Below are 27,915 nucleotides of genomic sequence, written 5' to 3' on the forward strand. Positions count from 1 at the left end.
CCATCTCTTATTTGACGTAACAATCCAGTCCTAACTGAAACCGTACCCGTCTCTCAGCAATGCACGACGATATCTTTTCCGGAACGTTTTAAAAGTTCTAACGTTCCGCCAGGAAATTCTGTACCGATCGTTTCGGAAAACGTTTCGATGTAATTTTGTTATCTTTCTTCGGCTCTTTTTCAAGAAATCTTGCCAATTCGTCTTTCACTTGGGAGATCGTTTTTGTTTAAAGGTAAACGAATCAATTTCACTGTTCCTCGTCATACGCTACGTAACTGTGGTTTTATAGTGAAAATCTCGGTAGAAGATGTTCCGAACGGAGAAAAACGCAAGCTAGAGCGTGGATAAACGATCTTTCTCTCGGATCGGAAAATGGATATCGCTGGATACATCTAGCGGGCCTAATTGGCGTCAGTCATCCCCTATCGTCGGAAGGGGGACGAAAAAGAACGTGGCCGGAGTTATAACTATAAAACCAAGCGTCAAGCATAATAAACCCGACTCGTTAATGGTATCGCTAATAGAATCATTTCGTTCGTTCCGTACGAAGTAGGTCCTCGAGCGTGGAACGTCGTTTTCGCCTTATCTTTCGCTTCGTTCCTCCTGTTTTCGTGATAAGATGAAAGCTACTTCGCTATGGAATTCGCTGACGGTTCTCTCGGTTCGGTGTTCTCTCTTCCTTTTTCTCTCGTATGACGAACAGATTTCGAAATCCGTTTGATAATATAGTACATACCTTCGCGGACGATTAAAATACTCGATACGTTTCCAAGTATTTCATTCAGATCGAATGTAACGTATTTCGGCGTACTTGGCGCGAATTTTACAACCTTTTTCTCAAGTACACGCCGAAGAGTAAATATTTTACCTAATTATTCCACAGCGTTCGGACCGGCCGCGGACACGGCGACTCGATAATTCTACATTATGCAAAACGTTCGCCGCTGCTTGGCGAATTTGTCACCAAGCAAAGTTACGAAAATAGATAAAGAGACAAAGTGTTCGGAGAATGGGACATCGGTCAAAGGGCGGTCGTCGGAAATGGACGTAAATATCCGTAGCCTGTTACCGAGAGAAACGTATCGAGCAATTCGAAAAAGGAATAATATCGGCGAAAGCAGAAATAAAAAACGGAGGACAATGTCGGCAGGGGAACTATGAAACCGAGAGGAACCGAAGAAGATACTCCTGGTGAAAAGAAGTACAAAGGGTGGAAGGAACACAAAGAGGAGAAGTTGCAACTTGCGGCTATTCAATGTCGGTGGTTAAGCGTTATTATAAGCGTCGTGATCTGTACGAACGACGTGGCTCCTTCTCGAGAGAAACGCGTAGACGGCTCTTCTGCTCGTATACTCAGCAATGATTTTACGTTTACGCCCTGGCTATCTACGCTGGCAACATTCTGAAAACGCTGATGGTAGGAGGAAGTCGGAAAGAGGAGGTTCAGAGAGCGGAAAGGAGAGGTTAGGAAACGTGAGCTGCTGCGGCGACGTGGCGAGGAGAAGACAGAATCGCCGAACGGACGGCAAAATAGAGAATAAGAAGAGAAAAAAAAAGAGAAAAAAAAGGAACGGATGTGGGATGGGGTGAAAGGGAGAGACGGGGTGGAGAAGAAGCAGCGGCGGGTGCGAGTTGGAAGGCAGAGGAAGGCTTTATTTTATTTTAATGGCGCCGTAAGCTGGGCAGCGCGTACCAAAACCAAGCCTCCGCTTCGTCCGGCTACGTTCGTCATTCAAACTCCTCCGTTTGACACGACTACTACGGGATTTTGTCTCATCCCTTATTCATGAGAGATTTTTCTTATCCGTCCTTTTTCTCCTCTCTCCTCTCTTTTCCCTTATTCAGCGGCAAACCTCGGGGGGTGGATCCGGGATTACTCTACTTGCGCGGATTATTGCGTTTTTTATCACCGAGATTAGAGGAGGATCGTGATGCACGTCTTGAGGGTACCTATGTGGTACCGCCAGTGCTTAGAGGAAGTTTGGTAGCTTTCTTTGGGTTATCAGGTTGTATCCTAAACCGACGCGAAGATTAACTTATCTACGCGTACACTGGAAAACGCGTAGAACTTTAAGCTGATACGCTCGATACATATACGAGCCAACTCAGAAGCTGTACCGATCGACTATGCGATGTTCCTGCGATGGATAAGCAAAGTTGTGGACGTTTTGGAGAAATCAAGGATCGATTATATTCTTCTGACCTATAAGGTCCAGCGAAAGTGCAAGGAAGATCGAAGGAAACGGAACTGCGTTATTCGATAGAAAGAATCGTCGAGAGAAAAGATCTTAGTGTCGTTATCCTGCATGTTCGACGTTTCGCTAGGCTCGGTAGAATCGTTAACAGTTTCATCTGGTACGTGTAAACGTAGCACGGTATTCGACGAGTTCTTTGTCCTCGCGTTGGCGCACAGCGGAGGCGAGTATACGAGATTTTCAATTAATGTTACTTTATGGGACGGGTCGAGTCGAACCGTGTCTTCCTCGATTTTTGTCGCGTTCGTTTTCTACCGACGCGTCGGGGGAATAAGGAGATACTGCCAACTCGTGGAGATAACTAAGATGGCCATGAATTAAGGCTGGCTGACACGAGGCTATCCGAGGGCGGACTGGATCCACGTTGTTCGTGAGGAGGAACGAAAATGATTCTGAAAGCGACGCCAACGAGAAACTAAGGGGGATAAGAAGAAATACAGCGGTGCTGTTAAAAGAACACCGTACTGCATAGGACGTCCCACGGAACGATAAACGTAATTCTACAACGTCCACATAAAGGATTATATTGATTACCGAGCTCGGATTCGCCGTAACGACCGTGTGTTTTTCGACGTCGCGCGTTAATTGGAGGTCCTTCAGAACCTTCGCTACTTTCCTTTTGTCTTCGCGTACGGTAAGATAAAGTTATTTCAGTCGCTTTCTCGTTTCCGACGTTTTTTCTTGCTGGCTGTGTAACGCACGCTATTTTCTTATTTTTCCCTTATTATATTGCAGACTGATAGCGGCTTATAGCGTACGAGAAATATGATTATTTTACGCAAAGTTCCAGTATGAATTTTATGTTGTGGCTTAACCCACTCAGGCGACAAAAGCGCATTGTTCGCTGTTTCGCTCGAAAAATTGTTCCGCGACTTGAAAATAACGTTTAATCGGGAACATTTGGAATTTAATATCGAGCGAAATGAAGTCTAAGTGTCGCTTGAATTATTAGGTACCGTACATTTACAGCGATCTGTTTATATAACGAAGACCTCGCAGGTCAGGATTATGCAGCGAGTTTGGTTATTTTTCCAGTTTCCCGAGCGTCGCATACCGATATCAGCTGCCGGTTCGGCTGGAAGCACTTAGAGTTTCAGTAAGCGGTAGTTTATGAGATCTTAAACAAGCTATGAAAAAGGTATACCGCGAGGACGGCTCGGCCGCGAGTAGATAATCGTGGAATATAGTCCCGCGCTCGTGATAAACCATACGTTATTATCATACGAATTACCATAGTTCCTTTGATTACGATCACGAAGAAATCAATTCCACAGTTTTTGCTATAACATCTAGCGATATCGCTTCTCGGTATTACCTCTCACGATCTTTCATAAACGTTATTTCTTTCAATAATATTTACCACGCTGAGAGATTAATCATTTTCTCTAAATATCACATTCACCTATCATAAACTCGTCCAAGAAATACGAAGATCACGGTACATTTGTGTATTGATCCTCCGATGTAATGTCGCTTTACGATTAAACGGGAGGATTTTAAATACGAAACGATCGAAAATGAAAACAACTGTTGGTCCAAAGAGGCAAGATCTTTTAAAATTACCCGATAAGTTCTATTTCTAATATTTTAATATTACAACGAGCCATATTAAAAAAATTTTAGATGGCTGAAAAAAACAATGTGCGAATTTGAAAAACTGCTATCCTGAAAAAGATAGAAAACGTGAGTTATAACCACCGTAGTCCTCGCGTACAACGTTTAATTATATATTCATTACGAGAGAGAATCGCTGCGATCTGTCCATTGTCTCGCCCACGTTGGTAAATTCAAGCATGCTGGGTAGCTCTGCCATACTCACGATCGAGTATCCCCCTGGTAGGGGTTGACGTGTCGTTATTTATGCTTCGCGGCTCTCAATCCAGCCTCCGACGACAGGCACAGCGGCATAAATCCCCCCGTTCCCTTGTCCTGCCTTGCCACGCTCTCCGCCATCATTGGCTGTTCCTCCGTTGGTTCTCCGTGTTTCTGGCCTGCGATACAGCCTTACGGACTCTCACCCTTAGCTCTCCTCCCCCTGGCTGGTTTCCCTGTCGTCTCCGGCCATGCTGGCGTTAAACAGAGACACCAAGAGAGAGAGAGAAAGAGAGAGAGAGAGAGAGAGAGAGGAATGAGGGAGGAAGAGAAACAGAGAGAGAGCAGGGAAGCGAACGCAAAATCGACCCAACTTCAGCCAACCTTCGCCTACGACCACAACGACCTCGTGGAACTGCAACGCCCGTTGAAGGTTCACCCTGAACGATTCGCGAGCCTCGCCTCTATCCAGCGGAAATTTATAGCGAGCTTCACGAGTCCCGATATCGATCGGTGCAATATTAATAAATTGAAATCGGTGGAAGCAGCACCGTACATACAGGAGAATATAAGGCGAATATCGCAGGTGAAATTTTCGTTTATACGCTCGCTCGGACGCTCCTCTTTATATTGGGTGCGAATGATATTCGAGTTTGTACCAACGAGGACGATAAAAAGGTTTACACGCCGATTTATGGCGGCTAGTCCGCGGGGCCGGAATTATCGTCGCTCATTAACCCATTAAACGCCGCCGTTTCGTGTTCGAGAGCGGGAGAAAAAAAAAATTCGTTTAGAGTAACGCTCCTTCTGTTGCCTTCTCCGCGTTCCAACTCTAAATGGTTTGATCTTCGAACGAGGGTTGAATTCGATTTAAGCTCTGTATCGGAAACATCGTTCGACGGATATTTTCAACGGAGAATTCGGCGAAAGTCGTTGCCTCTCGTTCGTTTATTCGACGTTTAATTCTTCGCGGGCAAATGGACGCGAACGGGGTGTCGGTATCTCAGCCACGTGACCTTTGCCTTCGTCGTTATTTCGCTATCTCGTTTCCATGGTCTGTTAATTAAACGGCGGCAGTATACGGGGTTGAACCGTGGGACGAGGTTCGATACGGAAATTGCTTGAATTCTCATCGCGTTCGGCGATAGGAACGATAGGGTGGGACGAGGAAATGGACGGGGAGAAAACGAAGAGAAAAAGAACAATCCAGATCGCAAATACGATGGCTATGTGAACCCGCTAGGAAATAGTAAAAGCAAGGATACGATGTCAGTCGCGAACGAGATAACTCTTTTATGCTTCTTCGGTTCGTAGCGCGGTAAAGTTTTTACTTTGAACGACCAGACTCGACGCGTGGAATTTCCGCGGTGGCGAAGTCGAATTTTGCTTTCTTTTCCATCGTCGTTCCATGGACCAGGAATACTTGGACCTAGGAACGAGCGGAAAGATATCTTGTAAAAGTAGCAAGAAAATGAAATCCTCGTATTTACGACGGGAATACTGTATCGCAACGCGGACGATAAATATTTTTGCAGCAGGACTCGATGAAATACGCGCTCGCGAGGCGTTGGAAAAGGGGGTCGGTGACCGTGAAATTGAAAAAGTTGCCAAGGCCCTGGAACACCAAGAGTGTCAGCGTTGGCAGGAGGCGGCCATCGAGCTCTGTAATTTACGTTCATAAAACCCCACGAAGGCTCGGCCGAAGCCTGTCGAAGGGAATACCATTAGTCGGTCGTGAATTTATTTTCATTTAGTTACGAGAAAATTGCGCGCCACTTTTATACCCTACGTACCTTCTTTTGTACGCTCGAAACGTGTCTATCGATACCTATGCTCGTGCCTTCCGTTTGCAAGAATCCTGATTTTCCCCCGAAACGATCGATACGAGCAAATGTGAAGAAATTCTTCGAACATCCAAATATACTTCCGATACATACTCTCTTCTCTTAGAAATTATAAACGATATACGGTTGAAACAACGATTCGAATGTTTCAGAGGCGTCTGTTTAATCGAAAGAGAAGAAAAGAGAGAAAGAGGCATCGTGATATCGGAGGGTTGATTCGAAGCGGTCCTGTATGACGCACGCAACGCACACAGGATCACGATGGAGCGACGGTGGTGGAAATAGAGGCAAGATGGTATCGCGAGAGGGGCGACAGAGGAGGATCAGGGCGGACGTCCATCGGGACGAGGTGGGTGAGAAAGGGGAATGGGATGAATTTGCGCCGTGACAGCCGCGCAAGGGTGCAACGACGCCGACGCAGGATCCACGGAAACCCGGAACCGCGGCTGGGATGCCCGTACACCATTTTCGCTCGATTCGAGAAGCGAAGACACTTTTACTTATGTCCGATCGCTTGTTCCGAACCTATCGCCGTCTATCCTCGGTAACGTCATAAACTTCGCTAGTTATTTGCCAGCGGTTCTCGTGTCGTTGTGTCGCGTTGTTCAAGAGGATCGTTCGTTCCCCGAGTTGCTGCGGCGAAATCCGGCGATCGACGCTTTCTGCTGTTCAAACGGTGAGTGTTTCGAGTTTCGTTTCTTATTTGGCTAATATCGGGTCTCGAACATTTTCCGCTCGTATGTATCCACGCGGTAAAAGGGAATTTTGGCTATCGAATGAATGAAAATAATATTCTGCTTGTTGCAGAGTAAAAGAAAAGTAATAGATGGCAGAGATAAATCCGAATAGACTTTTATTACGTACGTTAACTGTCCATCGACAAATTTATACAAACAGAGCTCTTATCAATATTTATTTCGAGAATTTTAAGCCTTAGATCTTCTCAAATAAAGGTTTAAAACATCGTTCCATACTGTGATAACACTGTAAATTAGCGAATAACGCGAGTAAGCAGTGCTCGATGACATAGACGCATACAACAACAGTTCGGTTCGTGATTAACGATAATGACTATACAGGAGAGAAGACGTCGCCACGATACGATCGTCTGCGCTGAATTTTTTAGACGTAACTGTACTTGACCGTCGCGTCGGCGTCCATTACTTATGGTAGTTGCTGGAGGAGAGGTTACTGCTCGAATGTGCTCGCCTGGAATCGTTTTGACGCAAAGAAATACGTAATCGTTTGAGCTGGTAGATTTCAATCCCGCGCCTGCAACTCTTCGATTCGTTATTTTTGTTTCTCAACCGGTGCAAGCTCCGAGGACGCGGACGCGAGTGTGTTTCTTCTCATTCGACCGAAATTTATGTCACAGTAAAGGGAAATTTATCTGCCGTCAAATTCGTACGCATTAAACGCGTGTACGGTGTCCTTAGCAAAGACTACTTAATAATTTTTTTACAACCAGTCGCCGGGTATTTTGAAATAAAGTTTTTAGAAGAGCCACGTTGCTTTCGAACGATTTTACTTCGTTGTTTCTTATAAATATTTAGTATACACTGATCGAAGAGATCAACACCTTTCAACGTCGATAGATACTCTACCGAACGTTCATTCGTAGTCGCAATTACGTTTGATCGATCGTGATGCTATTATAACAGATTATGCAAATATACGATACATCTAACAGAGATTAATGCCGCGCGTAAGAGGACGGATGGATCGTAAAGTTTAAGATGCTTGCAAAATGAGCAAATATTCCAGATTCGTCACATTTCAACGATATTCAGCGTCGTCTTGTGCCATCGAACGCTACGTAAGCTCAGGTTAAGGGGCAAATATCGTAACTCGATTTAACTACATGTATCAATAACTCGAGAGTTTCCCGCGTAAAGCGAGTCTACTAAACGTTGTTCGCTCTGCGAATGTGCTTGCAAACTGTTATGGAATTATAGGTGTTAAATAATTCAGTTTCTACCACACCGACGCGATCGAAATATCTCGAGTTCAACGTTGAATTCAAGTTTCTATATTTATCTACGGTAGTATCCAATTTCTACTGGATCGCAGAAATCTGTAATAGTCGATCGAATATCTTTAAACGCCTGTCGAAGCATCGCGCTTGATATCGATCGACAAGTAGCGTATTTAATTTTTACAAGGTATCGCAAGTTTTCTTAAAGAATCCGAACGTTCAACATTCGCTTATTTTTTACGACGTTAATAATGTTGGGTCACGTGATGTTCTATATGCGGATACATCACACAACAGGTGTGATAAAACTTAACACTGTGCACAATGGTATTTGACAACGTTCTTTCACCCGCTGCATCGGACGACAGTGCCGCGGCAAGAAAGCAAAAGTACGCGCGTTGAAGTTCGGCGAATGATACATGAGCATCGTTATCTTTTACAGTGACAATAACTTTGCTTCTAGCACCTGTTCCGCCGCAGTCACGACCGTTTAATCGACCAGATTACGTACGCACGAAACGACCGGCCGCTATCGAAGCAAATCGTGCAATAACATGTCGTAAAAACAATGCGCGTTCAATGATACCCATTGTCCCTTCGCGAACATTTTATAAATCAGCGGAAAAGGTTTTACGAAGCTCCGAGCTGAATAAAAGTTTTGAAAAATTCGTATTTTCGCTGTGGGTACGGTGCACGATCATTCGCACGTTTTTCCTAAAACTGTGGGACGTTTCACCGAGAATCGACGTGGCCGGATTTCACTTTCCGTCGTGAAAACTGTAGCATTTCGGGCCGCAGTCTTTTTTTCTTCCTTTTTTTTTTTCCACAAAGGCGGAAGCACTCGCACGACGAAGGCTTGTCTAAATTTCTACAAGGTCGTTCTTTATTCTTTCGCCTCGAATCTCGGTTTCTCTCGAAATCCGTGACCGTTTCCGGCAACAGTTCAACCGCAATCCTTTCCTAGGTAGCAGACAATCCATTCGGTTTGGCCACTGTTCAAGAACGTTTTATCGAATGTATCGAGGATAGTTTCACGGAGAAACCTCGAAGCAACGCGAACCGTTCAGAATCTATACCAATCAGTTCCATAAAGTATGACATTTCTTTGCTTAAAATTTATGATTATTCGTGGAATTTTTCGCGATAGGTAGATCGCGTATCTTTATATAAATTTACATTACCGCGAATAAAATTGAAGCGATGGATCCTAAGCAGAGATTTCTTTCGCGTATTAAGCGTTACAACGAGTTACTTTGTCTATTTTACTTTCAAATTTCCTATAAATGCGTACATATCTTCATACTTGTAGCAAGTAACCGTATAAGTGTAGCTAAATAATTTATTTCTTGAGCAGTCGGACCAATAATCCGAATAATAACATTGCAGGCTTATAAAAAGATCTTTGAAACGACAAAGACGCGTCTACTCGTGATAATAAATGTCTCGGAAAAGTGAGTCACGCGTCAAGAGTTACAGAGACACCGAGGATTTGCTATTGCATTCCAAAGTACTTGACTCGACATAATGCTAATGATAAAGCCGTTCGAGATCGTTCACGTATTTCGAGCAACGTATGTAACGTTGAAAAGTGCCTGGAAACGCAAGAATACATCGGAAGAGAGCAAAGAAACGGCACGTGCTCATTATGCCAGGCACTAGGCGTCAGGTGAGCGACGACTTCGAACAGCAGGTGCAGGAGACGCAGGCGCTACAAAGGCTTCGCGTTTTCCATTCAACGTGAATAGGCTCGCGTGTGACGGCAATAATGAAGTTGCGCGCTTATGTTAATTAAGAAGTTAAATAGAAATAGGCGCATAAGCGCGTTCGCTCGCGGGCTTCGTCGCTATCTCCGCCGGTACGGTTAATGTTCCTTCGGTTAGACGCGATAAGTTACGCTCGCCAAGTGATAATCTACCGCTTTAAATCAACCCATTTATATTTCATGTCTCGTTTTTATGCAGTCCGCGATCGCTGAATTGTCGCGAATCGATTCCTTTTGACGTCTCAATCGCCCACTCTTTCGCACGAATCTATCGTAAATAATTGAAATTACCATTCATTTTTTGTTTCTCCCATTTAACGTACCTGTCGTGAAAAATCGAGTGTACGTAAAATTCAAGTTAATACGGCGAATGACTCTCCTTATTTACAGCGGAATAAATATTCGACAACCTATTAGATACTTACACGTTACTATCGATAAAGAATATTTGCCGAGATCCACTAAGTGATCGCTCTGAAAGATGAAAGCGGCTACGGTCCGGCACGGAGAACTAGAAAGAGTTTGGGGCACGGCGCGACCATAATCGCGCGTTTGAATGCAATACCTCCAGAAAAGATCCGCTGTCGTAGACCCGACACGTAACGTTTGACGCGGTGCTTAATAGATCGTAAAGAGGGGTTGAGTATCACGATAAATATAACAACTCTCGCTGTTTGTATCTTAACGTTTCATGCTTGACCGCTCGTACCTACGCAATGCCAAGCGATCTACCTAATTCGCGAATAACCCGAGCATTTCCGCATAGAGCGTATCCACGCCGCGAGTGATCTTCTTTCTTTCGTCCGGCTGAAATCTTGTCGACTCTGTGCAGACTCTGGTTTTCTGCAAAAACCATGGCGACTTTGCGCGTTCGTCGAAGAACTTCCGAACCAACTACGCACCCCTCTTATTTGTTTATCAATTAATTTCAGGTACGTCTGCGATCCTAATCGTCTTTGGAGTTGTTAAAGCTTCCATTAACCGGATAAGACACAATAATCGTAAGAAAGATTGGCGCGATTCTACCGTCTTCTTCCAGCGAACGTTTTCCCGAGACGCGACTAAAGTCGATACGCAAACATCGCGAATTTCGAACTTTAGTGCCGTGTAATGCCCGTTTGAGGAAGCGCAACGATCGACTACTTGTAAATTATAGCGTAGAGAAGAGGTTGTGCACGCGTGTCTCGCGTATCCTGCACGTCTGCGTGCAAGATGAGCAACGAAGAGGAATAAGAGGGGATGCGAGTTGTACCCGGGGCTTTGGCTGGCTCCGAGAGATCGATTCGGTACCCAGCACGAGGTAACCTCCGCAGCTTGCTTTCCCGTATCGTCGCTTCCCCCTCTTTTTCCTCGAATCTCCCTTTTTCTCTTCTCCGTATCAGCACTCTGTCCTCTCCACGACCAACGTCGCGGTATTCGCTGTCTTTTTCGACCACTCCAATGTTTTTCTCCGATAGATCGGAGCTTTTTCACGACAGTTTTAACGATCGACGGCGTGTCGCAATGTCTAATATTTTTTTTTAAACATGCTATGATAACATACGAACTTTTATTTTCGATGTAATCATTAGGACGATTTATAACACGATCGAGAATCGAAAACATCGGTAATCCTATTAACGAACTATTTTCGGTATTGTAGTCACGACCGTAGAAGATTTAAATCTTTATCCTTATGGATTCTTAGGTCAAAATAGCGTCGGATATATTTACAAAGAAATTTCCGTGTGTACGAACGATACGTGTATATGACTCCTTTGTATTTCGCATCCAACTCTACTGGATATGTAGGCGCGGCCCGTGACATGAGACAGAACTGGCTCGTATTTTATTTCAAGTGTCAAACCCCCTCGCGAGCTCGAACTCTGCGTGAGAGCGTTCCGTTCGTTCGAACGTTGAGAAAGAAAGAAAAAAAAAAAAAAAGGAAAAACAGCAACGCCGACATCAGCGATGGCGCGAATAATAAAACCGATGAATGTGTCCGAGACAATGTGTTCTTCCTAGTGCAGTCGATTTAACATCAAAAATAGAACGCGATACGACGAGAAAATACGCTGTTTAAAAGAGATTGTCGCTTTCCTCGACCGATTAATGATCGAAGGTTTTTTTATTAGAAAGAATTTCAAGTTTTAGACGAATGGCTCGCGAGTAGAAATAGAATTCGTTAGCCGAGGATATAAATATCCACCCTGGTCGAAAGTCGATTCTAGAGAAACCACACCCTGTGGAATAGACATTTGCGTCGCCTTCGATCGGGGTTGGGTCGACGTTTTAAGCCCAACCTCGAGGTAGTTAGAAAACAGGTTTGACTTTTTTAAAATTAGTCGAGCGTGGAAAAGGTCGCCATTCCAATCACGGACGTCCGCTTTCGAGCGTGAGCAGGGATCCACAGGATCTAGACGAATTTTAATGGCGTCGATTAAGGGTCGTCCACTTGCGCGCGTTAAAAATACATCTATCTTTTGGTTACAGAAAATCTATGTCTTTATTTAACGTTGACACGTGAATATCTCTACTCTTCTACCCTTAAAATCGGGTGATTCATTCCCAAAATACAAAAGGACGGAATTACGTTCTACATCTGTCGTTCCGTCATTTACGTTTAAACGAAAATCGCCGTCCGTACAACAACACTATTTTCGAAATCTCCTATTTCTGCCATTTACGTTTTCCATAATTATCAATCTTCGATCGATCGCTTAATTCTTTACACCGAATCGATTATTAATAATCGATCATTTATAAACCTTCAAACGTACTTTTCATTACATACCAAGTACCTGTGTACCTACTTGAATTACCTTGTGGAATCGATTATCAAGATCGCATTTGTCATGTCTATAAACTTTCAAGCTCGCGTTTATATCGACTTGGGAAAAGAAGCAAGTTAGGATCGACGGATGCTCGATCGATATTCGATCGATTTAATTTTCCAGGATGGGTTTTTAAGATCGGATACATTCCATACGCGTACAAACGTTCGACTTAATTTTCAATTCTTTGAAGATGTTTCAGAATCGCTACGTAATCGAACACGCACGTACTTGGTCGTTTTCGCACACCCGGTATACAGAGCCGATGGAACAGCAATCGGTGTATCGGTGGTGGGGTGGATTCCGGTCGGTCGTAGCGATGCGACGCGATGCGTCGAAGCAAAAGGTTGCTGATCCAAGGAGCGAGTAGCGCCAGTGGTAGGGTGAAACGTAACGCAAATGGTGGGGATCGGTATTCGAAGTTGTTCATCGGTTGTTCGGTCGTGGTGGTAGGGAGAAACACTCCGGAATATCGCGTAGAAAATGGAAGAGAGAGGGGAAGTTGAAAGAGTGGGGCGTAGAATCTGCGCGACCGAACAACTGGTTCAGTGCGCGGTACGTCCCATCCAGAAACCATGAGTCCCGTTTCACCAACGTGGTCCATTGTTATGCGCTCGAAAAGTAACAGCGGAGTACATTGTTGGCGACACGCAGGCGCGCACCTCTTCCTTTTGTAATTCACGTTCTCGTAGACGCGCTGCGGTACCTTTGGCAAATTTCTTTTTCCCGCGCCGATCCACCGACGAACGATAGCGGAAAGCGCATCTCTAGCGACCGCGATATCGCCGCTTCTGCCTTGCCCCTCTTTCTCCTTTCTTTTCTTCCACTCTCTGGCTCTGTCTTTTATACTCTATATCGGGTCCTTGATCGTCGACCATTCCGATAACCGTAATCGTTCTTTTCGACGAAAATCGGAGTGGCCTTCGTTACGACGATACCTTGTTCTTTCGCGTGAGTGGCGGCAAGTTGAGTGACAACGACATGGAAAAGGTAGTTGGACGATAACTGACATTTCGGACGAAGGATCCGCCGTGTAATGTAGGTTTACGAAGCAGATAACGCGCGGGTTCGCTCATCGTCGATTCGTTGTTTCGAGAAATGGCCGGGACAGAAGTGTGAGTGAGAAACACGCTGTTTGCAGTGATACGTCGGCCCGGCTGTGATCTTCTTGGAATATCGACGTTCGTCCGTTTGACACGTGGTCCGATGGTTCGTCCAGCAACTCAGGGCTGAGGTAATCGTTCAAAAATAGTATATACCGCCTTTAAGATAAGAAATGTATATCGCATCAAAGCTTTCTCCATGCTCGAATTTAATCGAATCTTTACGGATTACAGCCTTTCGTACAATAAACTGGCCGTAACTAAACGTTCCTTCGCGTTGCGTACGACAACATCGTGCGACGATAATCCCGCGGCAAGAGCAAACGAACGGCAACGTTGTTTCACGCTCGAGGTGTTAACGTGGAAACAACGCTCTGTCGCGTAAGACCGCCGCGAAGAACCGGTCAAACTGGTGACAAACATCGAGAGGACGATCGTAGGTGCTCCGCGTGTACGCGCCACGTGTCTCTCTTTCGTAACATGTAATCGTATTATTAACGGATTCGCCGCTGATAATTTCCACGAAGGTGCGAATTCTAACGCCAACATCGCCGGATGTGACCGCGTGCGGCCAGCGAGAAACGAAATTGACCGATCCCAGGCGTCGCTCGTCGCTGCACCTCTGCGTTAGACTTTCTCATCCGCGTGTTTGCTTTAGCAATTAGGCAACAGTTCCGGAGATAGGATAGAGTCACTGTGTAAACCGCCGTCGTCGAATCTCTACGCATAACGGAACGTGCTTTTTCGTCGATCGCCACGCATCTCTTGCATATTCCTTGTCCTTTGTTTCTTCCATTCGCGCGATCGAACTTCGACCACGGAAAAAATAACGTAGCATCGAAGTACGCGATACCGCGAGTTTTCTTAAAAGCGGGCTATTCAAACAGAATTATTTGGAATTACTTTCACGACCTCTGGTTCTCGACTCGAAGCGTTCCTTGGTAGCTGTCTTCTTAACGATGGATGGCCAGGTCGCTTATAAGGCTAGCTGTTATTTTCGCTATACAGATCCACTCTCAAACAGAGTTGGACTTCATACTCTCACTCGGCTCTTCAAATTGCCAATTTCTCTTTACGCTTAATTCTTGATCTTCGATATTTATAACATTTCTCTGCCGTATCTAAGTAAGTTACGTCGCACGTTAGGTAGAACGTTCGCAGGATGAACGAATCTCCATCCACGTTCGATTTCTTCGGTTCCGTTTACGAAGATGTAAGATATAAATCCGCGGTCTATTAACAATGTGCAGAAATATGACATAATTGAATTCGCAGCGCTTTGATTTACTGGACGGTGTCGATTACGCATTGTTTAAATCGTATACCAATTATCGCGAATTCTATCGTCGATTTATAGCCAAGCGGTCTGCTCGGCTCGCGATAGCGATTAATCGGCGCAGATCGAAAAATATTATCGCTCGACCTTCCTTTGAAATTACATTCAGCGTCGATTCGAATCGCGTTTCGCGATACTCGTTGCTATCCCGGATTTTTATTGCCGTCTGACGTCATCCGTTCGCGTCCGCATATCTCAAAAACCGTATTTTTCTTTCTCTTCTTCCTTCCAGCGTATTATCGATGCACACGGCCGCCGATAGATTCGGCCGATCGCCTGCGCGTTTAAACGAGAATGCATGAAATCTTTATTGCCGTATGGCAATAAATGATATATCTACGTGCTTCGTGACGGAAATTATCTTCGATCGTTGCACGCAAGACCGTCTGATACGCCAACCTTGCTTCGTTTCCATGCCCGAGCGTCTTCGATCTTTCTCTTCTTCGAGTATTTTTCGAAACGTCCGACGCTACGGCTAATTTTTCCAGACTCGCGATCGACGTGGTTTGCGCTGTGGGTACGTTTTCGTTACAGGAAGAACGTCGTTGATCTCTGGCAGGGTCTACGAAAACGATGATTCCATCGTTTCCGTTTTATCCAAACCGACGTATCCCCTGACACCGGACCTCTGAATTATCGTAGGAAACTATTAGCGTTCTTTCTCATAGCAGAGCCCGGTGTAGTTACGTTTTCGGTTAAACGGTTCAACGAAACTGAGCTCGATGAAATTGTCCATTTTACAGCGTGGAAGGTCGAACGCGTATTCATCCAGCTCGCAATGACGCGCCACGCTTTGTATGAATGTTTCACGAGATCGTTTTATCGGATATCGCGATCTCCGTTTCGTTTCGTTTCGTATAACGACCACTGTAACGAATCTAGTCGCAGTTTCTCGCTAATTTATATTAATTTAACGGTGGATAGCGGCATTGGGATCGTTTCGCACGAAGCTTCTTTTATAGGAAAGTAAAGGACGAAAGGCGGATAATTGGAACGGGTTGTTGGCCGATTAACGCGATTAAGACTAGTTTAAAGGAGCCGGTTATACGACGGTGTATAGGAGAGATGCCAAGACGATTTGTTTATTTGCACATTTTTCCGACGTTAAGTGGTAAAATGATTTGTGTATGCAAGCGGCGCACGCGACCGCGGCGTTAGGCCGGCTGGTATCGGTAATATATTTGTAGCTTCAATCTCCTATAGGGTCATTCGTGAGGATTTAAAGTCAATAATCTCGTTACAACTCACTACCGTTCACTTTTAAGAGAACGGTATACATAACTCGGTGGTAAGAGACACGATAAACCTTAAGTGTCGGTTTGCACGGTAATTCCTTCGTCCGTAACCATTATGAACGGTCGTTATCACATTACCTATTGACCTTATGAACAGGTGAACGATGATTCTTGTTTCTCGTCCCGCGGAACTCCAGCGTCGCGTAAATGAAATTGTTTGGTTCGGGTCGCGCCAACCTTCCCTTTCGCTGGCTACCGCCAATTCCTTTTTCCAAATTTATTTTTGCAATATACCGCGCTAAATGTAAAATCGAAATGTGGCACCGTAGCGTTAGCCATCGAATTTTTCTATGGCTTTTCTATTTCGATCTTGCCATCTCGGTTTGGCAAAGAGACGCGAAACGTTTTACGAAGACGTTCGACGCAAAATAGACACGGGGCACCAGGTATACCGATAAACAGTCTTTTTATATTTTATAAATTTAGAAATTAGATCAGGGATATTTTTGAACGTTAGGGAAACGTAATTGGGCGAATCCTTTTTGCATTACCCGTGCCTGTTGCCTATGCGAGTAAGGACGAAACAGGGTCTTAAAAAATTGTCTTAAATGATCGTCGTTGGAAGTAGAGTGGAAATTTGTTGACCAAATAGTTAACGGGAACATGGTGAATGAATTAAGTATTGACCGAGCAAATGCAGCAGGCGATACTAAAAATTTACGACTGTTGTCTTTGCGTTTAGGATGCACGAATCATTCGGCTTGTGTAAAGATCTTACAATTTTTACGGCGGCCAACAAACAGGTGCAGGCTTGGTTTACCCGTTTTCTTACGGCAGTTCACGAGTTTACCGATCTAAACCTGTGTTTTTCAGTGATATACCTAACCGTTTCGTTAATTGCTCGTAAATCGTATATGAGACCATAGGTGACGCGCGAACGAAACGAGCCGTTTCCTAAAACGACGATGCGATTATCGCGCTGATAATTTCCAACTTTGCTCCATTTTCGTCCAAACATTTCGAATCAAAATTCGTGAAAAGTTATACGCGTCTTTACTCTCTGACGGAGATATAGGTTGCGTTGTTCGATTCGATTTGTTTTCCGCGATGGAGAAACGATCGAACGAGGTTAGGGCACGCTCTATTCGAGGTGGCAACGGCCATGTTGAAATCCATGATGGCCGCCCTTATTTTTCGTGCGGCAGAGCTTAGGTCCATGGAAGTGCTGCCAATAGCTTTCACGATGGTATCGTTACTCACCCCTTCCTGCAACCTATCGTTTCTTCGCTAGCGAATCCTTTCCTACTTCTCTTCTCCCCACTTACTTACTTCCCCACCAACGGAATCGAACGCGGCGGCCATCATGCATCGTCTGCGCGCGCACGCCACGTCCGCCGTTCTACGACGTCGCGTCCATTCTACGGTCGAAGGATTACGCTTAAAACTCGCGGCAGAAAAGCTCGTTATTCATAATTTTCTTCCTTGTTAGAAAGGCTGTTTTAACGAGTTCGAGGATTCAGAAAATTGGTGCTTGTTATTGGAAATCTTTATACAGGTTTATGTTCGTAGAGTCTGTATAGCATTCGTTAATTATATTTGCTCGCGTTATATTATGTATAAACAAACGCGTAGATATAAATCATTATCGTTCGCGCGTTAAAATTTCCATTTCGCGTTGTCAACATAGTTTCCTTGATTAATCACGGTAGGTTATATTTTCTACAAAAGTACTGCTTGATCGATATAACAGGTCGCTGATATATCGATGCTAGGAAGCCTAAACACCGCGTTATCTTGGATCTTTTCTTCGATGAATTCGTCTTTGTCCCACTCGATCGACGTTTAGCGGAATGTTTATTTAGACGCGTTCGTACAATGGAAAGTAGCATGTCGGATACTTAACTTTCGTCGATAATACCAGTTTGCGCAAGTAAGAAAACAGTTTATTCAAGACGCGATTGTTTTCCAAGATACCGACGATTTCGAATATATGTAGACAAAACAATTTCAGCTGTTTTCCGCATTTACGTAACGTAAATTTATCCACGGTTGGCAAAATTTCTGTAACATTTTTCTGTACGACGATGGTAAAGCAGATCAAATTCCCTGCATCGACTGTACAGTCGTTCGAGATACCGGCGGCAAAGTTGGAAACGGTTGGAGCAGACTCCGCTAGGAGTGCTGCCAGAGAATCGTATCGTTCTCCGTAAATCGATAGCGATTTTTATACATACTTTTGTACAAAGCATCGTATCTCGTAAATAAAAATTCGTACGATGCAACGTACGTCGAACGTGCCTCTGGTCGATCCTTTTTATTAAATGGCAAATATTTTTAACGAAAGAACGACACGAGTTTTTGCGAACAACAGTTTCTCGTGGAATACGTCTTTCGCGTTTCAAATTATTCCCTGTTAATGCCGCGATAAAACACGCGAGGTCAGAGTTTTACTCGCAGGTGCAATTACCCTCGAAGGTCACGATCTCACCCTCGCGTGCCCTTCCATTTAGCAGGTCGCGACGAAAGTAATCTCGTCTTCCGACTTCTTTTTCAGAAAGGCCCCTCGGCTATTTTTTTCACAATTTTTTTTTTTTTTTTAGTAAGCCAACGCGCGCACAGTCGTCGTGGCCGGGTGCATCGCAAAAACCTGCCGACGTTCGCATTGATCGTAAAACGCGGTGACCATGGGATAGCGGAGGCGGGACCGCGAAACAGAATCGTCCGGGTGCTCGTTCGTTTACGCTTCGCGATATCTCCGAGTCGTTCGGTCGATCGCAACGTGACAAATTCGAGGTGGATGATTGGCGCCGCGAACGTGACTCCGATTGCATACGCTGTAATCGCGCGATGTCGTTCTAGACGCACATTACGATTAAAACATCGTGGCTGAAACGTCGCATAGAGACGACCTTGTCCATGAACCGGTACGATCCGGACATCGGACCGTTTGCCATTTACCTTCGCCCCAGGCCTCTTTCCGACGTCGACGTTAATTTTCATCCGAGCTACTTGACGATCGGCTCTCCTCTCGCGTAATTACGCTTCGTCCTCCTTGTCTCCGTTTCCTCCACTATGATCCGGCCTCGACGTTTTTACGCCGATTCTCCGCTAGTTAAGCCGCACCGAATAAGATCGATCGAAGAAAACGCAGATTTGGTTCGTCGGATCGCAAACGTTCAGCGTTGTTTGCATCGATCGTAATTAGCAGTGATTTCCTATACTAGTTTAGTAGTATACAGTTTCGTATACTACTTCGATGTAGAAAATTCACTTGGAATTATCTCGGGCTTCGTCCTCGCGCATTCTTCCGGATTTTGGAATAACTCTATAAGAGGAGATTCCTTCAGCGTCGATTTGCATAGATAGATACTCGAGGCAGAGTTTAATCGTATGATTTCACGTGACTCGGTGAACAATCGGCGTTGAAAGTTGCCAGGATCCGGATAGCGGGACGCGAGTTTCGAGAATTCGAAATGCGCCGCGTCGTATCCCATGACTTTCCACCCTATTTCATTCTATAGCGGTCTGGCTACGTGTTTACCGTCGACATTCGCTACGTGCATACTATACACGTACGAAGGTAAAGAGTAGCGGCCATCGATTTCTGCTTGCTTTAGAGACGCATGCGTGGTTAACGTCGGCTCTGCACTCGCGAGCGGTCGTCGGGTCCTCGTTCCGCCAGCTTCTTTTCTCGCTAGACGGCTAGACGATCGTTCCAAGATCCTGTACCGTGCTATCGGCTGAAAGACACGATACGAGTTTTTAAATATGTAGATGCGTGCTTGTTCTCCGATATCGAGGGGAATTTTTATCATTCAAACGTTAAAGTGCTTTCTAGCATTCGTTTTAATGGCTGTTTTCAAGGACCGAGACTTTTACGAAGCAGCCGATCGGCGGATCAGCGTGTAACTCAAGATCGCATTTCTTCATAGCGCGCCAAAGAAGGGATCGGCGACTTAAAAACTCCCCATCATGTTCCATCGGAGATGAAACTTCTCCTCCAATTGGTGGTTCAGTGTCCGACGCGACAGCTCGCTGTAAATCGGCTGGCCAAAAATTTAGACTCGTACTTTTTCAGATTTCACCTTGTCGAATTTAAAGAGTTCCACGGTTGACAATTTTCTCTTCGTTTATACTCTGTCCTCTCTGAATATCCTATCAAGAGAGAAAGAAAGAAAGAAAGGAAAGATATACAACCCTCGTAATTTACCAAATCGAGATTTCTACCTAAATCGGTAAAAATGTTGGAATTAGGTTGAGATTAGGCGAGGGTTAGGGAGGGTGGAAAATTTCCGACACTTATTTAAACCGAGAACCCGTTCCCGCTGACTGGATAAGAGTAATCCCGTTCCCCAGCCAGTCGGTCGTTCGTATTATCTGGCCATCTTTATTCACCCCCATAGCCAGGCGGATCTAATGGTGGAATCGGAGGGAGGAGGACCAACGGAGGAGACTAGGTTGAGGAGAGTTTTATGAACGGGCACGAATCTCCTCATCAGGCTCTCGCAGAATCCCGGTTACCTAGGGGTTGGCAATTGTAGGGCGGGTTTCTCCGTTGTTCAGCGATCGGAAAGGGAGGGGCGAGGAGGAGGGAGGGCGGCACACAAATGAGGCAGCTTGATTCCAATTATTCAGTAAATTAAATACGCAGGGGGTTGGCCTTTACGGGCGTTCCCGCGAGTTCCAGCGTTATTGTACGCAAGGGTGAATTTCACGACAGGGTGGTACAGAGCGACGGAGGAGGGAGCAGGAGAGAGACCGAGGGAGAGCGAAAGGGTTGAAACCACGCGATACCATCGCATCGTACGACAGGCGCTCGCAGCACACCGGTCACCCCTATGTTATCTACGGTTAATACCCTCTTTCGGGGGCGGACGAGCAGAGGATCCGCGACATTTTCGGTGAAACAACCAGCTCGATCCCTTCGATAGCGGCTCGCTACGTGTAACCGGAGTCACGAGGCTTTAAAGTTAAATGCCACTCGCCGGAGGGACCGTGTCCCCTTTCTTCCATGCAAGTTTTAACCAAGCTTCGAACGAAAACAGTCGGAAGCAGCAAACTCGCGCGAGTTTCTATTTCGATTAACGACGTTGTCTACAAATTTTCATATTTTTACTAACTGTTTTACTGGTTTCTTCCGGTTATCGTTTCAGCTACCGGATATTAACGATGCGGATGTCACGCAAACATCTCGGGCAAGTTTCTCCATTTACACGTTGTTCGAGTTGTTCTCGCGGTACGCGCTAACGATTTGTTAAAAGATATTTCGAAGACGACGATCGCTCGCGCGGAACGTCGACTGTGAGATAAAATGGACAGAAAAATGCAATTCGTTGGATTCGCTGGATACGTTCGTTTCCAGGCGAACGGGCATCGGTTCGCTGACGTCTCTGTTCGATTATACAGAAGTTTCTCGGATCACCGGTTAGCGGCTTTAATTCGTATTTTCTTTGGGGACTGCGCTTCGTATTTTACGACCACGTATTTCTCCTCCCTATCTTACGGTTAGAGACCAGCCGGGTTTTCCATCTCCCTCGCCGTCGCTCTTTCTCTCCGACCTACCGCTCCTACGTCTCCTTTTCCTTCTCTTTTTCCTATCTTTCCTTCTCCTCCCTTCGTCCTTCGGTCACGATCCCTCTTCTTCCCTTTTTTTTATTTTTTCTTCAGGGTTTCGTTCGATGTTCGCTCCACCTTCTCATGCCGCGCGCTCTTTTTCGGTTCCACCCAGGTCCTCGTCGTCTTTATACGTCCCCCCTACTGCACGATTCCACGATCAGGTATCCGGACGAAGGCGAGGCTGGCTCGCCGTGCTTGGAAGGGGTTGAAGATGCGGACGAGATACGAATACGATTCGGACGTTGCGTCGTTCAGATGTTCCCTGTGATACTGGAGACGTTGTTCGTGCTATTTGTCTTTACGTCGCTTCGTATAGCTGACATAGCGATACAGTGAATGTGCGAATGTACGATATATCGTTGATGGATACCATTAAGATCCTCTTCGTCGTGATCAGAGCTCGCGAGGTTAATTAAAGCGGCACGTGCTCCTTAAGCGCAACGGGCGGCAAGTTTCGTTTGGAAAAAGCTGTTTGCCTATCTGAATTTATTATCGAGAGATAATAAATCCGTTCGTCTTTGTGAAAATTCGGCATACCGGTTTATCGATCAAATTTTATTAATCAAAAATACGAGAATTTCTTAATTAAATTTATCGATCAAACTCGTTACGCGACGAACCAGCGACATAAAGCAGATATTTAAATGTCTTTTTCTAGAGCACCTCTCGTAACGTTCTCTCCACTCTGTATTCCATGTTTCCTAGCATTTCTCGTGGAAATCGTGCAGAGACCATCGCGTTCGAGAGGAACAGGAAGCGAGGCGGATCCGATAGTTGTAAAATATGATCTAGAAGCGGAGACAGTATCCCGGTTGCCACGTCCGGAGGGTGTGTTTACCGACCTAAGTTTTCACGTAATTGTACTCTCGTGGCATTCGGTCCATCGCGTTTTTTTTAGGGGAGGATGCGATCATCGGTATCGGGGAGTTCGAGGGTAGGCGGGATCCAACGGACGAAGGAAAGAAGTTTATAATCCATAACGTATCCGGTTTGTGGACGGAGGCCGAGGAACGAATGCGTGCAGAAGGCGAGACCGCGTCTTACGTCCCTTGGAACGAGGAATGAACAACGACGCCATCAAAATATCTCGCGAACAATGTACAATGGATGGTGACATTCTCCGAAAGTTGGAATCAAAGTTGGAAATTCTTAAAAATACTCGTGAATTTTCTCCAACTGTAACTCGCGTATTTATTTTTAGATTATTATCGGTCGAGATGTAAAGTACGAAGCGGAGAGTCACGACTTTACTCTCTGCCATCGTACGTTTCCATGGCTTGAGAAATATAATCGATCCCTTTTACCAATGACGTAGATAGAAACGTAGTAAACGTAGAACGCTGTTTTATGAAAAACACCAGAGCCGTACGTTAAGCGTCGCGAGTTAGGGACAGATATCGTGTAACAATTGTTCGTTAGCATACAGGTAATACGTTACAGGTGATAAAACTTGGATGCACAGCGAACGTGTTAAATTATAAAAAATTTACGATAGAAGCATCATCGTCGAATGGCAGAACGTTCGAAGCGCGAACCCCCTGTTCGCGATCGCGAGGCAAACAGACGCGCTTACGTATAAGCGGAAGGTTCTCCATTAAAAATGGTGACCAAGCCGCGAGGAACGTTCACCAGGATTTCGTGGCTGGTCGAGCGATAAACTCTCAGATTATCTCGGTTCTGCCTCTTTTACGTTGCCTCTCCGTGGATAGGCTCTCAGCCCGAAGATACGTTGCATTCCAAGGGACAGTTAGCTCGTGCGTACCAACACGAGCGTGACGGAAACAGACTCGGCACCGTCGTATATTCGAAAGAATATCTCCCAGGTTGTACGCTTATATCGGTTGTTATACGCCCACAAGTCGACCTACGTGTGTACGCGCGAGCGTGGAGCCGCTTCCTCCGTTAAAATACGCGTCGCGTTGCAGATAAGAGGAGATTTTGGTAGGCTGGCTCCGGTCATCGAGAACCCGATTCAGCGGTCGTCGGCTGATTTTTCTTTTTCGCAATGGCCTCGGGTCGAGCAACTCAATCCGTAACGATGCGTTTGTTTCTCTTCGCGGGGCTGATATCGCGATTATTCCGCGAATCGTTCTCCGTTCTTCGCTCTGTTTCTTACTCCACGCACCTTCCGGCTTGCTTAAGAAATTACCGGCTTCTCAATTGGTTTGTTCAACGAGTTATCGAGACGTTTAAGGCTGCCGATGTTTGATCAACGACGGACGATAGGTGTGCAAACGTTTGTTTAGCGAAAGGTACGTCGAAAGATCTCACGTTAGAACGGCAGAAGTGCGAAAGAAGGTAATAAAGGAGAGCTGCTAGTTTCTGGAAAATTCATGGCGGATTTGTCGGAGCATAGACGGTCCAAAGTTCGCGCTCGACGATTCGTTAGATCGTCGATGCTCTTGGAAACGAGATTGCGGAACACGGCTGTCCGCCGGTTCACGACCGCACACGTAGCAAAATCCTCGTCCCTGGTGTTTCCATACTTTTATCACCGACGGCCTCTCGGATTTTTCGAATATTCCATCAACGTACGGAAGTCGTATATTACGAGCCGAGAATGTACGCGCTGCGAAGGCTGCCGAGCGTGCCTCGCATGCTACCGATTACTTTTTTCTTTGCTCTTTCGTCCTACCCCGAGTAAACGAGCTACCCAAAGAAATTCTCTCTTCGCGGCGCCCTTCCTACCGGCGAAGCCCTCCATTCCCATTCCTCCCTCCGCCCAACCGGATCCTTCCCATTCCTTTCTCGATTTTCGTCTACCTGAATTTTAATGCCAAATCGCTCTTCTTTTTCAGTTTCCTCCCCCGTTCCTTCCTTCCTTTTTCTCTTTCCATTGCTTTGGCGAATTCGCGGCACGAGCAAACATGGCCAACCCTCGGCTCGATCTCTCACCCGCGATATTCTTAAATCGTACGCCTGCGTTTCTAGGCTTCTGTATCTTTGAACGAGCAGACAATCCATCCTTAAGCGTTACCCTTGATCTTTAATAAATCTATCTTCGATTCGCTTGATTTTCGCAAGGATTGATCTTCCTATTGCTGCGTTACCGTGTTAATTAATTAGACGCAAGCATAGTAGTAACTTTCTTTGCCTCTTATCGTTCAGTAAGCACGACTGTAAAAGTTTCATACTACCTATCAAGATGAACTTAGCTATAGATGAAACTAATAAATAGAACAGTTTATTGCATTTATGCATTTCTGAGTATATAAGATCACAGTTTCGACAGAGCAAACAAACGGATCTTTGCTACCGAAGATCTATTTTTGTGCGATTACTCGATCTCCAGTGATTAAGCTTCTCGCCAGAATCAACTAATCGATAAATTGAAGCCTTCGATCGACTAGACTTTGCGGAATTGGTGAATTTCTTTCGCAGAATTGGTTTCGGATGGACTCCGAGGTCGTCCTGCAAATTGCTTCGCTTATAATTAGCCAAAATGTTTTGCTCCTTTTATGTCCGGTCGATGGTCATCGCCGCTGCGGGAAGCAAACGAGGAAATGGAAAATTAGACGATGTTTTCGTTCGAGACGCCTCTTTCGTCTCCCCCGTCGAATCCACAGGGTAGATTCCTAACTCTGACTAATCTGGACGGCAAAGGGGTTGCAGAGTGAAAGTAAACCGAAAGGGGGGGAATCGATATCGAGGAAAAGACGCCGGGCGCCGCCTACCGTCTCGATGAAATGACGTTCGACCGATGAAATCGCGCGGAAACCTGATTACTTCCGAGATCACCTGTTAAGAATCGGGTGAAATTCCGCTTTTTCGAGCGTGCTCGAAAAATTCGGTTTACTTTATTTCCGAATTGCGCTTTAAATTTATTCCGGCCATGATTTTCTTTCTAACTTTAAAGAATAATCGTAAAAAACTAGCGGTCGTGAAATTCATGAAATATGTTTTTTAACGAAAGTAACATTATGATCTTCTTGGAAGCCAAGGTTTAAGAATCCGGTTTATAAACATTTCTTTCGCAGCTTCTAAAGAATCAATCGTATCGTGTCTTTTGTAATTCCGAAAATATTAATCGCCATATATTTCCCTGCTGCATTTAGCGAAAACTTGCACGGTAACAAGAATATTCCATTGGAAGAAATAATTTGCAGTCTTTGTTATCGCAATTGATCTAAACGATGTTGCGTTCTTCGGACAATCGAATAACATTGCACGTGACAAAAGAATTATTTTTAAAAGCCAATATCATTTGGGAATACAAACTTTTGATTAAAAATATGACGATTTCAGTTCCTCTTACTACTTTTTATCGTTTCCAAATTTTTCATTGATAATACTTCAACGATTTACCGTTTCGTCGATAAATATTCTGCCAACCGTGGTCCATCGTAGGACAAAAATCTTGAAGAGGAATGCCATCGAGTCGTTCCGTCGGCATCGAACAAGAGGACGTCTCGGTACCGGCGGTAAAATTTCCCTGAACGCAGGATCCGTTTCGAATATCCCCTTCGAAGGCCAAATGAACAATCGAAACGGGGCCCAGTGTCCGTCCAATTTTTTTTTCTCCGCAGAAGGTCTTCTTCCGTCAATACTCCAATTTTTTCCAAACGTCGGATATCAGCCGGGACTAACGAAGATCCAAGGCCGTGTCGTAACGATCTCCTTTGATTTTTTTTTTTCCCTTTCGTGCCCCGGCACGTATTTCGTGTCCTAAGAAACGAGGTCTGCTCAGTTTTCGTCTCGTCGCCACGATGAGCTGACGCGATCGCGAATCCACCCACGCAAGAATCAAGAGACAGTTTCGCGTCTTCGATCTCTGTAAGTCATCCGACGGACTCGGTGCCACGCCATTTTACTTTCTTCGTGCTTGGTGCGCTCATAGCGATGGCGACTCGGTCGAAGGTAACTTTTATTAGCTGAATATTTTGCAAGCTGAATATTTTACCGTGTTCTCTAAATCGATCTTCTTATCGAAACATTTTTTTCAATCGACGATCTATGCTTGTCATCAGCTGCGAGGTAGTCGTTTTATTTTTAACGTGTAACGAAAAACGAGGAATAGTTATCTCAGACAGCTAGAATATATTATTCAACTAGTTTTTATCCCTCCACTTAACTTTTACGCGATACGCCGGCTATCTAAAACTTCTCGCGCTGCTCGATCGAGTTGGAACAACGTTTTAAAGAAACCATGATTAAGGGGAATTAAGACAACGACTATATTGCTTCACCCTCGTTAGTTTTATGCGAACTTTCTCCTCAAAGCATCGATATACAGCACCAAGTAAAAATAAATCCAGGATGGCGATTCGTCCACTTGAAATTGCCTTTGTCTCCGTGTAAAGTAATTTCTTAATAAAGTTTACGAGAATTTTTCTGATAACAACTTACGGTTCTCAAAGTACGTAAGAACGAACGTAATTTACTCTTCTCAAGTGCATAAAAACTTAAGCGATTGATTTACTTTAAGTTTATTCCGCGATTAACCACGTACAAATAAATACAATACGTCGTTTATGGTTACGCGAAACCTGCCCCGTTCGTTTCTTCCATTGGAATCAATTCTCGATCGTTATTTCTTTTTTTTCCTAACGTAACAATCTGTACTAGTTCGAGGTGAATTATTCGCTGGCTATTTTCGTTCCGATTCAAAGGGCCTTCGTTATTTTCTTGATTTATCGCTCGAGAACGTCCGTTTCTAGTTCAAGGCTCGGAATAGACCGTGGTCCGCCGTAATCCGGCGATCGGCCAGCAGCCAGACAGCATTGCGCGGCCGCTCGTTGATAACATTACGGCAGAAGTTAACTTGGACGTTGTCCGGTTACATCGCGGTCGCTCGTGAAAATGTTTGCGTACGTTTGCCGAACCACGGTTTACGATGTGTCGTCGCACATCGCGTAACGCCCGTTAGCTCGGTATCGCTAATAAACCCGCTTAACTGAACGCGAATATGTCGCGTTATCGAGGGAACATTATGTCCGCGTTAACAGCGGCTGCGCAATGTGTCGCTGGTTGCATTAATCTCTTATCGACCCGTCTCTTTCTGGCAAATCTCGTCAGTTTGCACCGCCAACTTTGTCTTAACGATTCTTGATTAACAGCGATGACGCGTATTGGTATGAAAGTTAAGAAAATACAGTGACTACACAATGTATTACATAGCGATACACCATCGTGTTTATTATAGCATTTGTATACTAATTAGTCAG

The 27,915-nt window shown here is 45.1% G+C and overlaps 1 protein-coding gene across 1 annotated transcript in view; it reads left to right on the forward strand.

Moving 5' to 3' along the window:
- Window positions 1–6,073: 6,073 nt before the first annotated feature.
- Window positions 6,074–27,915, forward strand: part of LOC105666679 (homeobox protein abdominal-B) — a 79,841-nt gene continuing 57,999 nt past the window's right edge. Inside the window, exon 1 of the mRNA XM_020867566.2 lies at window positions 6,074–6,260. Coding sequence (XP_020723225.2) covers window positions 6,144–6,260 — 117 coding nt within the window. The 5' untranslated portion in view covers window positions 6,074–6,143. The remainder of the gene's footprint in view (window positions 6,261–27,915) is intronic.

Source organism: Bombus terrestris, chromosome 18 (assembly GCF_910591885.1).
Source record: "Bombus terrestris chromosome 18, iyBomTerr1.2, whole genome shotgun sequence".
Lineage (NCBI taxonomy): Eukaryota > Metazoa > Arthropoda > Insecta > Hymenoptera > Apidae > Bombus > Bombus terrestris.